The 13,221-nt window shown below is 30.4% G+C and overlaps 1 protein-coding gene across 1 annotated transcript; it reads left to right on the forward strand.

The window, feature by feature from the left end:
• Positions 1-1,140: 1,140 nt before the first annotated feature.
• LOC106474296 (nucleolar and coiled-body phosphoprotein 1-like) lies at positions 1,141-7,935 on the forward strand. Its single transcript, XM_013934983.2, has 3 exons — positions 1,141-1,227; positions 3,567-5,156; positions 7,036-7,935. The coding sequence occupies exons 1-3, from the start codon at positions 1,141-1,143 to the stop codon at positions 7,591-7,593; spliced, it is 2,235 nt and encodes a 744-aa protein (XP_013790437.1). The 3' UTR covers positions 7,594-7,935.
• The last annotated feature ends 5,286 nt before the right edge of the window (positions 7,936-13,221 follow it).

Here is a 13,221-nt window from a genome sequence, read left to right on the forward strand (position 1 = left end):
TGTTGCAAAACTTAGAAGAGGTATCTTGGCACCCCGGGATGTTGGTTTAGAGTAAGGTTGTTTTGTTCAATATATCAGTGTCAGTGTAACTTACTTGTACCTGATTATGACAAAACCTGGTCGAAACGTTGTACATTTGCTGTTATGTTAAACTTATATTAAAGTTTTGCTTCATTACCCATTCAAGCCGTCTCCAACCATTATTAGTCTCAAAGTGGGTTCCTCGTCATCGAATTTAAAGATCATTTGCAATAAGAGGAAAATTTGCATTACCCATTCCGGCATTCCACCACTTATACACTGCACTCACAGGGTGGATGCATATGGGAGTAGCAAATATTGAATACAACTCTAAAGAGGTTATAATTTCATTGTACAAGTCACTGGTTAGGCCATATTTGGAATATTGTGTTCAGTCTTGGGCTTCTTACCTAAGGAAAAACATTGAATTGTTGGAAAGGATTCAAAGAAATGGTACTAGAATGTTGCCTGGGATGGAGGAGTTGTCATACGAGGAGAGGCTGAAATCTCTCAAATTGTTTTCTCTTGATAAAATAAGAGTTGGAGAGATCCGATTGAGATGTTTAAGATTGTAAGGAAATTGGTAGTGTTAATGCATCATCATTTTTCATATTTAATAGTGAGAATAGTAGGACTCGGGGACACAAGTATAAACTTTGGGAAGGTAGGAGTCATCTTCAGCTAAGACAGTTTTATTTTGCTAACAGGGTGGTTGCCCTTTGGAGTGGGTTGCCTTTGGATGTTGTAGAGGCAGTAAATTTAAATGAGTTTAAGAGAAAGCTTGATAAGTATATGAATTATAAGGGCTGGCTGTAAAATTTTTTTAAAGTTAATTTAATTTAGTTTAGAGGATGGAACAGCTGAGATGGACCAATAGGTCCCATGTTGTCCCAAAACATTGTTATGTTAAAAGATTATTGATTTATTTATTTGTATGCTGATTACAGGTCTTTGAAACCAAAATAAGAAGGATGATGCAACTACTTGCATCCCACACAGTATAGCTTTTAAATAAAATATTTTATTTAAAGTATTTTAAATAAAATATTTTAAAATTTTAGTTCTACCCAAATGTGATCTACATATTTTTAGTATGCATGATATATATATATATTTAAAATGGTACGCAATAGTTCTGAGAGGAATCAAGAATCTTCTTTTTCAGTTCCTGATACTTTGAAAGAAACACTCAAAGATGAAGTACAGGTAATTTTTGAAATTTCTTTTATGTTGTTTCTACTTTTAGATAATGTAGTGTAATTATAGGTAATTTTAGTTTTATTTTTAACTAAGTAGTTAATTATGTGTTTAGAAAGGATAAATAGTTTGCCATGTAGAATGTAGGATTGGTTTGTAGTTGATTGATTAACTGTGTTTCAGAGAGGATAAAAGTATTTCATGTAGATGATAGGATTATTTTGATGTTCTTTAATATTGTTTGTTGGACAGCATGGATTGTTTTCACATAATGCAGCTTTTAAAATTCATTTTTTGAAATAAAGAAAACATTAATCAAACTGTTTCTTGTAAGAACAACAAACATAAACAGAAGTTTAAGACTGAAGACTAATTTATTTCTTATCAGTGCAGTAAAAAAAAGATACTTCAAAATACTTTTGCTTCTCTGGTGAAACAAAAATTTTTCATTAAATGCAGTATTTTAACTAGTATTTCAAAATATTGTTATTATTATTATTAACAGTTAAAAATTTAAAAACAAAATTAGTGTTAGGTGGGGATGTGACAAATAGTAGTTTTGGTCAGACTTCAGATATCTGGCTCTTGATATTTGATTGGATTTTTTTATTTTCAGAAAATAAGCTACACTTCACTATAGTATAGTATTAAAGTAGTTACTTCATTATTGTTTTTAAACTTTGATAAGAATGTATAGTTCTGCATGAGACAGTGCTGATACTATTGTTTGGATTATGTTTGTTGTCATATGTGTCATATAGTGATGACAATGGATGGACATGATGTTTATTTAAACTACATAATGACTATCTGTATCATGACTACCAGTACTCCCACTCTTTAATATCAGGGAAAACACTATTATATTTGGAAGCTAGTAGAAAGCACCAATGGGCTAGATGATGCAATATCTATCATGTGTGATGCACTACAAGTATTTGCCTGCATAATATTGTCAGATGAACTATTAATGGAAATGCTACCTGACTATCTGATACATTGTGAAATTAATATCTGATTGGATTTCGTCAGATAGTACAATATCTGATTCAATCAAATATTTATCCCATTCCTAATGATAGGTTTCATAATATGCTCATTATACTTTCTCTACTTGTAAGAGATTTCATATGAGAACTTAAGACATGTAAAGCTATCAATAATCATACATTCTGAAACTAAAGTATTCTTAAGGAAACTCTTCTTATCATGTGGAGTATTTTTTATTTTTCACTATTTTTTTATAAAATATTTCAAGTATGGTTAATCTATTTTTCTTTCAATAAATGTTTTTTTATGAAAGCTGACCTCTATTTTAAGGTTTAAATTATTATTAGCTTCAAAATCTTCTGAAGTTTGTTTTTTCTTTTAGTTTTGGGTATAGAGTATTAGCATCGTACGTTTTCAACAAAATGCATTGCTATTATGTTTATTACTATATAAAAACTTTCATGGTTGATTAATGTTGGTTAGCACGTTACTTTGTCAGATGATTGGGTGCTGCTGTTAGTCTGATTGAATTTATAGGGGAAGAACTTTATATAAGGAAAGCTTCAAAATCAAGTCTCAGTAACAAAAGTACTACATGATTATTAATTTTTGTTCTACTCACTTGAATATCTTATCCTATGGATTTAAACTTGTATGATAAATCTAAGTTTACTTAAATATTTTTTGGAAATTTTGTAATTTATATTCTGGTATGATTATCCAGAAAGATGTTTATATTGTTAAGTAATTTCTCCTACTTTAATTGAACTGGGCTTAGCCTGATGGTTAGCAAGCCAAGTTGTGGATCTGAGGGTCCATGAAGGTCTTGTATCAAGAAGAAAATGTTCATAAAGAAACTCTCACTCTGCACTTATGGAATGTGGGTATGTTGTAAGAGTAATGTACAAATCCCACTGTTTGATTAGAGTAGTTTAAGAGTTAGTGCATGGTGATGGGTGCTTTTGACTAGTTGCTTTTCAACATGTCTGTAAGTTCAAAATTTTTAAAGACAACTAGCACAGATGTCTTTTCTTTTGTAGCTTTGTGCAAATATACCAAACAAATAAACCTACTTTAATTCAGAAGGTGGATGACATTTTGTAAAGTGTATGTGTAGGTCTTCATTGAAAGAGTTTTTGGATTTTTGTTTCAACAAATCAGTCTTGATTTAAAAGCTTCTGGCATATACTAGTCCTCAAAAACATTTTGTTTAAACTTTATACATCACTTATATGTAAATAGTAATAATATTTAAAGTGATGTATATTTATGTAATAAACATGCTTTTTTTATATAAATCAAGTATTTGTATTGTAGTTTTGAATTGATTTTATGTTTTTTGTTGCTACACATATAAGAATGAAGAAGAAGATACTGCAAGCCAAGCTGTTGAAAAGGGTGTTTTACCAAAAGTAGAAACTTCACAAACTAGTGAGGAAAAATACAAAAGTGTGGAAGAATTAGTCAAAGAGCAGGAAATAAGTGAAGACATTTGTGAGGCTTCTGTGGAACCTACTGATAAACATGAACCAGAACAAGAAGAAATAGAAAAAAGCAAAGAAATACTGTCAAGTGACTTAAAAGGAGCAGAAATTGTAATACAGAAATCTGATGTGCTGTTATCTTCACAAGATGTTTCTGAAACATTAGCTCTAAAAGAAAGCGAGCAAGTAATAGATTCTAAAGAACCAACTGAATCAAGTGACCAAGCTGATAATGTTCATCATCCTGAAAGTTTATCCATTGTTCCTATTTTAGAGACAACCCCTCAAGCATCAAGTGATGAGAAATTTTCTGTCTTAGTAAAACTTGGCCAAGTATCAGCTACTAAAGAAACTAGTGAAGGTTTAAAGGAAACCCCTGGTGAAAATAGTAAAAAATTATTTGATGAAAATGTTGGAGTTAAAGTAGAATCTGGCATAGTATCAACTACTGAGGTATTGACCAAGGTGCCATCTTCTGAAGAGATGCTTGAGGTTAACAGCAAGCCTTTTTCTGAAGAACCTGGTAAATTATCAACAACTGAAGAACCAAAAAAAGCTTCAGATACTATTGAAATTCGTGATGGAACTTTGAGAGTTCAAGTTGAAGAAAACATTATATCCACTCAAGCATGTGATAAAGTACCAATTGCTGAAACACTCACAGAGTCTTCTGTTACAGGGAAGTATCCTGATGTAGTTGAAAAAGAATTAAAAGGGGAACTATGCTCTTCTATGGAATCTAATCTAATAGCTGATAAAAATGATGTTGAAATTCATCTCTCTGAGAAAGCCTTTGGTGAAGTTAACAAAATACTTACTTACAAAGAGGTTCATTCTGATGAAGAATCTAGCCAGATAATGCCACCTGGGAGAATTTCAGAACTTCCAGACCCTGGAATAACTTCAGTTGAAGTTAGTCAGATACCAGTGAGGAAATCTGATCTATCTACTGAACATAGTCAGATAACATCTGATCAATTTGATCTGGCACAAACTCCTAAAGAACCAACTGGAATTACAGTTCCTGAGAAACTTACACTAGTACAAACTGACAAGAAAATTCCATGTAATGATATATCTGGCAGTGTGCAAACTACCGAAGCACCAATTACGAAAACAACAACTAGTGAAGATATTAAAAAAATAACTACTGTAGACACTAAAGAAATTCCAGTTTCTGGAAAGCCTGTTGATAAAGGTGGCCAAACACCAGCTTCAAATGGGAATGTTTCTGACCAGGTGAAAATAGATCCAAGTTGTGATACTGAAAAAAATTTCTCTCTTGATGAAATATCTATCAAATCTCAGACTGAAGAAACCCTAACAGCAGGAAATGAAACAGTAACTCTGTCTAAAGATACATCGTCAACAGAGCTAGATGCAAGGTTGTCCTATCCAGAAGGTGGGGAGAAGAAAAGCAGTGAGACAGCTGGTAAAGACGTTGTAGAGTCTAAGGTCACACAGGTAAGTTTTATTCATATTTTGGGCCATATACAAGTACCAAGTACTTGCATCTCAATTTTAAGACTAGCTTACTGTTTATCCAGTTCTTCTGAATAATGAGCAGGTTAATTCAAGAAAGTAATAATGAATAATATATAAGGTGTTAAAATAAATAATATAATATTCAAAACTCCTTACCTTAATTCTTATGTGTTGTGACATAAATGAAATTGATAAAAATTACACTTAAGCAGTTTAGTCCATTTTACACTTTAACAGTTTCTATCAAGCAGTTTGATAATATAAATAACATCTCAACCACTACTATGTCTGAAAAACTGTGTAATGGATGAAAGACCACTTCAGCACTGGATATAGCTGGCATATTATTATACACTTTGCTTTACTTTCACTCTGAAGTTCTTATTAATAATTACATTCTTGTTTCTGTATAGTTCAATGTGTCAGGTCCCAGCATTTGTGTCTTAATTTATGTGTATCTCTCACTGTAAGAGTTCTGTGGACACATTCTATTTCTTACTGGAACTGTTCTCTAAGTGTGTTTTATCTGTCAATGTAACAGTTCACTGAATGTGTTGTATCTCTTACTGATGACTTCAAATATTACTATTTCTATACGAGGTCCGAGTAATATAGGTCAGTATGATAGTTTTATCATATAGAATATCACTGTGACATTTTTAGTTTTTTGTATAAATGCATGATGATTTATAATTTACAGCTTTAAGTATAGCTTAGTGGTGATAATAATTTTCAGAATATCAATTTCGTAGCTGTGTGATATTTACAGTTCTTATTGTAGTTATGTGACAGTTCCTGCTCTCAGTGTAGTTATGTGATAGTTTCAACTAGTTTTTATTTTTATTATACTATCACATGAAGTAGGTGTTTGTTTATTTTGGACTTTTCTTTGATACAATAGTTGTTTTAAACCATGGTCCCTTCTTCCATCAAACATTTGTTTTATGAGTTTGAATTAACTGCCAACAAATAATGTGATAGGGTGCAAGATTTCCCACTACAACATATACAGAGGCCAGACACTTCAGTCTTGTAAGTCATGACACCTTTCACTGTTGCTTGTAGTAATGTAGTCAGAGTAGAAAATGTTTCACGGCATTTTTCCTATGAAACTCAATGTTATTTTCATAGGGACTTTAGTGTAAGGTGAGAAATTCTTTAAAGCTTTTTTGTCTGTTCTTAGTCACTTTTTTTAAACTTGAAAATGAAAATAGGTATGTTTATCAGAATTAGTTTAGTTTCCTCTGGACATTTTTTTATGTAAATGATAAGTTTTGTCTGATTAGTTATACTTAAGGTTTATTAATTTTTGATAATAATTTCAAATTACAATCTTACCAGTATAATAACATTTGCTTTTATAATTTATTTGTGAGATTATCTTGTTTGGAGAATTTATTTGTGAGGTTATCTAGCTATCATTTCAAATTGAAGAAAAACTATACTCATTCTCAATCATGTACATGTACCACAAAGTTTTTAAGATCTCAGTGAGAATGTTCAGATGTAGTAAGGCTCCATAACATTTAAACTTTATCTGATACTCAGTTTTTGCTGTTGCATATCCTACATTTCTTTTAAACTCTAACTCTCATAAAGCAATTTTGCCTCAGAGAACAAATTTAAAAATTTTAATTTTTTGATAAATATAACGTTTATAGTAAGTTGTGGTGCAGATGCACTCCAGAGTTCTTAACTTTTAATGAAATTATTTTTCTATGTATTGAATGTATTTTGAAAGTTAAAATTAAATGAAGAAGTAAATTGTTCCAAAACTGCTTTTCATAGTAGTAGGTGCTATTTTAGTTCTTTATTTCTATTTACTTCAATATAACTGATTCCAAAAAAAACATATTAGGAAATAACAAAGGAACCTCAAGGGTCAACTAGAAAAAGTGAAGGTTCTAGTCCTGATTTAGAAAGTTTTGTAATCATTGATTCCCTACCAAGCACAATATCGAATGACCTGGCCACTCCACAAAAGCAAATGTGTTTAGATGCTTCTAAGAAATCAACTGATGACCGTGTTTGGGCTACAAAATTAAAAACTGATGAAGCAGGGAAGAAACATTCCTTATTAGGAGAAGGGGATAGTGCTGAAAACAAGGAAGAAAATGTATTACTTGAAGATAATCAACAGCCAGAAAAAGATATTGTAAGACAGAGAAAAGGTAATATGGATGAAGTGAAGGCAGATGAAACACCATCAAGTAAAGAGTTGTTACCTAAAGAAACCACTCAGCATGAAGTACAAGAATTAATAGGATTAGCAGATAAAGTGGAAGAAATAAAAGAGTCATCAAAGACAGAAGTTGTGCAGACATCTGAAGAGAAGCTTTCTCCTCCAGACAAAAAAACAAAAGAAAAGCAGCATGGTGAACACGATGCAAATCAACCTGAGACATCTGTATTATAAGATTCGACAAGAATTTAAATGGTCATTTATCTTGTATGTTGAGGTATTGATATCACCCATTTTGCTACATATATCTTGTTATGCTTAATTATTTAGATTAGATCAATAGTACTGTAATTTCCATAAAATATGTGACAAATGTTATCTTTAAGATTTTTTTTAGTCTATTAATTAAAATAATAAAAGAATGCTTTAAAAAACATATTATGCTTTAAGGTGTGGGCGTGTGAAACAGGTTTGGGCAGGTTAGGAAGAATCTGAACTAATTTACCATTAAAAGAGTTTTGTATGGAAACTATTGTTCAAGTTCTGTTTCTACTTGTATTTAAGAGCAGAAAGATTCATAACAATGAAAAACTTTAAAAAAGTATAAATATAAGAACTTGAAATGTGGTGCTATGATATACTTGTAATACATATACCTTGCATATTCATTATTCATGTGTGCATCTAGTTTGTTTAAAATTTGTGTACGAGTCAACACTACACATATTTATGTATGTTATTAAAGGGAAGTAAATATGTGCTTTTTCTATTACTAGGTAAAGGAATATGTGTGAGACTTAGAATGCTGTGATAACAATTATTGTGGTATATTTTGCTAGCAAGCCAATGCTTTTGTTTAAATTTAAAAATTAAATGTTTATTGCCATGTTGAAGTATTTCTTATATATTGTTAAAGTTGATGTTATTTCTGCTATATTAAGATGTTTTGCTTGTGTCTTTTTTATATCTGATTTTACAGTCATATTACACTTCAAGTGTTTTCTGTCTTTTTTTTTGTATTAGACAGCTATTTGTAAGTGAGATAGCATGTAATTAAATCAGTCAGATTATATTTATTTTACAAATACTTTAGAAAGTTTTTAGTGTTATTTCATATTAAATACTTCATTACAGAATTAACATATAATATATAATTCAGTAATAAGCAACAGAAACAGGTGAAATTGTTAATGTGTTGTGTAATATATCTGAAGAACAATTACATTAAAATTTTTTGGATTAAATATATGAATGTGGCGATGACCCGTTTTTAAGAATTTCCATTGTAATTTAATGTTACCCACATTACAAAAACATAACTTAAGGATAACATTCATATTATTTTTTTAGTTTGTTGTTATTTTTTCAGATTTACCAATATTGAAATATACAAGTAATAACCACTTAAATAATTAGAATAATTTATTTCATTCTCAGTATTTTGGAAAAAAATTGCAGTTTAGTTTATTTACTTGAATTTTTATCCTTTTTTTTATAAAGCACTAGTTAAAGTACAAAGTATAGAATGCTACAGTTCCTTGGTTCTTTTGATGAACCATGTAACATTGTTTTTGTCTAGCAAACAAATATTTTGTAATTTTGAAATATTTTTTTTAGAATCATATTTTTTTTTATTAATAATTATATAAAAAGTTTTTCATACCAAAGTCTATATGATATAGTATTATAGTCCTTTTTTTTTAAACATATTTCCCATGTTAGATTAGTTTTGTCAATTTTTCTTTCTTTGTTTTCATTCTAGTAAAAGCTTTCCAAATTGATATAAGTATTTCATTACTCTTTTTTTTTTTTAGGTTTTTAAAACATTATGTTCTGATCACTATACTAAGCAAAGACTACTACAAAAATGTATTAATATGTAAAGAGAGAAAATTTTAATAAAGTGACTTTGAACATATCTACAAATTATTTTAATACCATACAAGTTTAGATATTTGTTGCTGTACACACTTTATACATGTATTGCTTTAAGATTTTGTGAAAGGTGTTATGTTGGAGTAGTACTTTGCACAGCAGTACAGGATGAACAAAAAATTAATTTTTTGTTTTGAACTGTTTCTGTTCTCATTTTCTAGCTTCATGGAAAATGTTATTGTAAGTGAATGATGGTTAATTGAAAGTGTCTTGAAAAGTTATTTCTTAAAGCTAATGCTCAAAAAAGTGATAAGGTGGCACATGTGTTATTAGATAAATACTTGCAGCTTTCATGCTGTTGCTTTTATTATAATAAGCATTAATATTCACATTATAATATATTATGTTCTCTCATATGTATGGACTTTTATTTTGTGATTACATTAAATGGTTTTTGCATATGTTACTGTCTTTGCAAATAGAAAGGAAAGGACAGTAATATAAACCTACTGGAGCCAGGTATTGGAAAAATTGTTTTTGTAAGGCTTCTTCTTCTTCTTTTTTTTTATTGCTAATAACTAATGTTACATATCAGATTTTGCAGAATCAGTGTATGGTTAAGTCATATCTTTTTAATAGGTGTTTTTGTAGCTTATTCAGATATGCGTAGTAGTTTCATTGGAAAATACTTGTGATGAGAACTTGTTCAGATGAACAATTAAAACATTTTCATAGTTAATTAATAGGACAATTAACTGTCATCTTATATAAAGCATCAGAATTTCACAACAATTTATAGTAATTACTCCACAATATATCTTCAATGCTACAATGAAATAACACTTTTTTAACAATAAATGTGGTTGTTGACTTGAATAACTATCTCTAAACTATGTTGAATTATGTGTATCTGTAAACTAGTTTTTCCTCAGAAAGGATTTCACCATAATTTAGTATAAGAATGTTGTGGTCTATGTTGCATATATCTTACAATATGAAAGCATGTCAAAAGCAAATGTTTGGTTGATAATTTTGTTTTGAAATTTTCTTAACCAAACTATTTTGTCTCTCTCTAGCTATGTCTTAGTTTAATCATTACATTTTTATAATAAGCCAGAAGTTTTAGTTCAGTATCTATTACTTTCAGTAATGCTTAGAAATAGCTTTAGCATATTTTTGTATACATTGAGTTTTTGCTTAAATAACAATTCAATTTTGTAAAATGTATTACAACTGTACTTCTGTAATCATAAAATCAAAAGAAATCATTTCAAAAGTACTTAAAAATTTGTTTTGCATTTAATATGAATTTATTCCATTGAGCATATTACATTTTATAACCAATAATTCAAGAACAGTTAGCTGCTCATTTCATAAAAAAATCTAGTTTTTTCTCTAGAAATTAACTTTGATGTAATACTTATTAAGTACTTATTATCTTTTCCACAGCCAAAGTGACTGAAACTGTAACCTAAAGCTTTAATAAATGCAGAATTACTCAAAGTACTAAGTTATGTGTGTATTTGTAATTTTCAGTTTTCCTTTTTCAAGTGATCCTAAAATACTGTGATATATCTGTTCTGTTTTGTAATTTACTAGATAATCATGGGCATTTCTCATCTTCAAATATGAAATTCATTGAAACGTAGACTGTCGAAAGCTGAAGTGATCAGATGTGGTGGTAGAGATAGCCCTGTATAATCTGTTATATGGTAGAGTACAAGACAAACATATCAGTTCTTCAGCAACTTGTACTGCAGCTACTTTTTCCTACCAAGATCACATTGATTGAGATAATTAACTACATGCTACCATTGGATGAACTAAATTAGTATCTAAAAATCCCAAGAAAATTCAAATAAAAAATCATAAATAAATGTATCAATTAAACTTATTGACTCCAAATAACTGAACAAATTAAAAAACTGATAATTTGAGTTTTACTTCATAACATTCTAAACAACACGAAGAAACTACATTGAGTTAATTTTACTTGATTCTTCAGTTATGTTGCTGAAGATACTCACATAAAGTTAACCATAAATTATGACAATACTTTTTTCCAAAAATGAGTGACACACCAATAAATTCTTAATTAAAGAGAAAAGTTTACATTTAGTATGGGTGGTTGAAGCTCTGTCACAACTATAGAGTAAATAGCTTCCCTAATGCTCGATACAATGTACTCTTTAATATGAAATATTTCTTTAAAAAATTTGATTTTATTTTTTGTTGGTCAACCACATCACATTACAAAAAAAATAAATTCCAATCACGTTGAGAGTATGAGCAACTAGAAACACTTCCCACCATTATCTGTATTAAACATTTTGCATTTTTCCATAACTTGGTAAGCTTCTTCATACCAGTTTGAAAAAATGAAGATATAATGTTACAAGTCTTAATTATTTTTAGTTGCTTCAATAGTATTGGTTATCTGGAACTATTGTCCATCTTTGAGAGGGGCAACAAAATAGTTATCCACATACTTTAAACTGGTGGACTTGCACAACCTTTTTGACTCTCCTTTTGCAAACAAAGATTTTGATTACAGCATATTATTATCCACCAGCTACAGTTAATCATGCCCAGCTTATTGTAAAGAAAATCTTGCTTCTTTCTGAACTCACCTTGTATTTACTGTTATTACTGGAAACCCATGATAAGCTAGTAAAGAATGAAGTGATTACCACAATTATAAGCATCACTGTGATGTGCATTGAAGCCACTTTATTAACCCTTTCACTGCATCCAGGACGGATTTTTTTTCCAGTGTTCCCACTCCCTCAGACTGCGACTGGGACAAATGTTTCTCATTGTCATTCAAGGTTGCCACACGTGACGTATGGGAGTAAAATGAAATGGAAAGTATTTATTGGTATCCCATTTAATGTTGATATATGGTTTCTCTCAGTGTTTTCCACTCAACCCTTCAGTTGTCAAAGCAGATTGTACAACAACTGCATGCCGACTACGTCCTCATCTCTAGAATGGTGAGTAGTAACCCTAAACAAGCATTCATTATCAGTGCCCATTTCAAAGGTGAAGATATCCTTACTCTTACCCATTGCCTTATAGACTAACTATGATATGGCTATATCTTTGCAGTTGTAGGGCTCAAACAATCACACATCACATGATCAGTTTATTATGTATTTGGAAATGTAAAGTATAATGTATAAAAGTGGCTGTGAATTCCTTAATAAAGTAACCAGTCAGTGTAATATCACACCTCACCTATTATTTACTATAATTTGTTATAATTTTCATCAAAAATATTCATATAGTGAGTAAGTTTGCATGTAATGTTGATGATTATTCGGGAACTTTCAAGTATCAGGGAGCATGGTAGCAATCCCAATGTAATGATGGATCCGGTTAAGAATGGTGACCTGTACATTGTGTATGGTAGTGTGTGTTCCAGAATATTGGCAAAATGCAGCCAAAGGGATGGATATGAAAGGCCCTTCATTAATCAAGTACAAAACTGCCTCTGAAGTTTGGTTAACTTTCCTTGACATCTAGAAAATGGGCTGCAAAAACATCAATTTTAATTTTCTTCTCTGTCAGATGTAACTTGTAAATCACAGTATGGCTGCAACCAGCCTGCACACCAAAACACCTCCGATGGGAATAACCTTAACGGTTTTATGAAGGAAAGGGATCTTGTGTAATAGTCGATCAGTCTCTAAAGCCATCCAAGCAGTGTTCTGTTGTGCTAGTGGTAGTGCAAATAGGATTTTAGGTTGTATCTACAGAAAATTATACTTATAATTCAAATTATGATAATTCACATGCATTATCTTGCACTTATTATAATTAAAACCCATCTTCCATTTATTTGCCCAACTCACTAAATGATCTAAATCCTTTTGTAAAGCACCAGCATCCTCTTCACAGCTAGCAACCCCCAAGACTTTAATATCATCTGCAAATTTAAGTTATTTATTGACCATTCCTTCATCTATGTCATTGATTTAAATCAAA

This window comes from Limulus polyphemus, unplaced genomic scaffold, assembly GCF_000517525.1.
Source record: "Limulus polyphemus unplaced genomic scaffold, Limulus_polyphemus-2.1.2 Scaffold7045, whole genome shotgun sequence".
In the NCBI taxonomy this organism is placed as follows: Eukaryota; Metazoa; Arthropoda; class Merostomata; order Xiphosura; family Limulidae; genus Limulus; species Limulus polyphemus.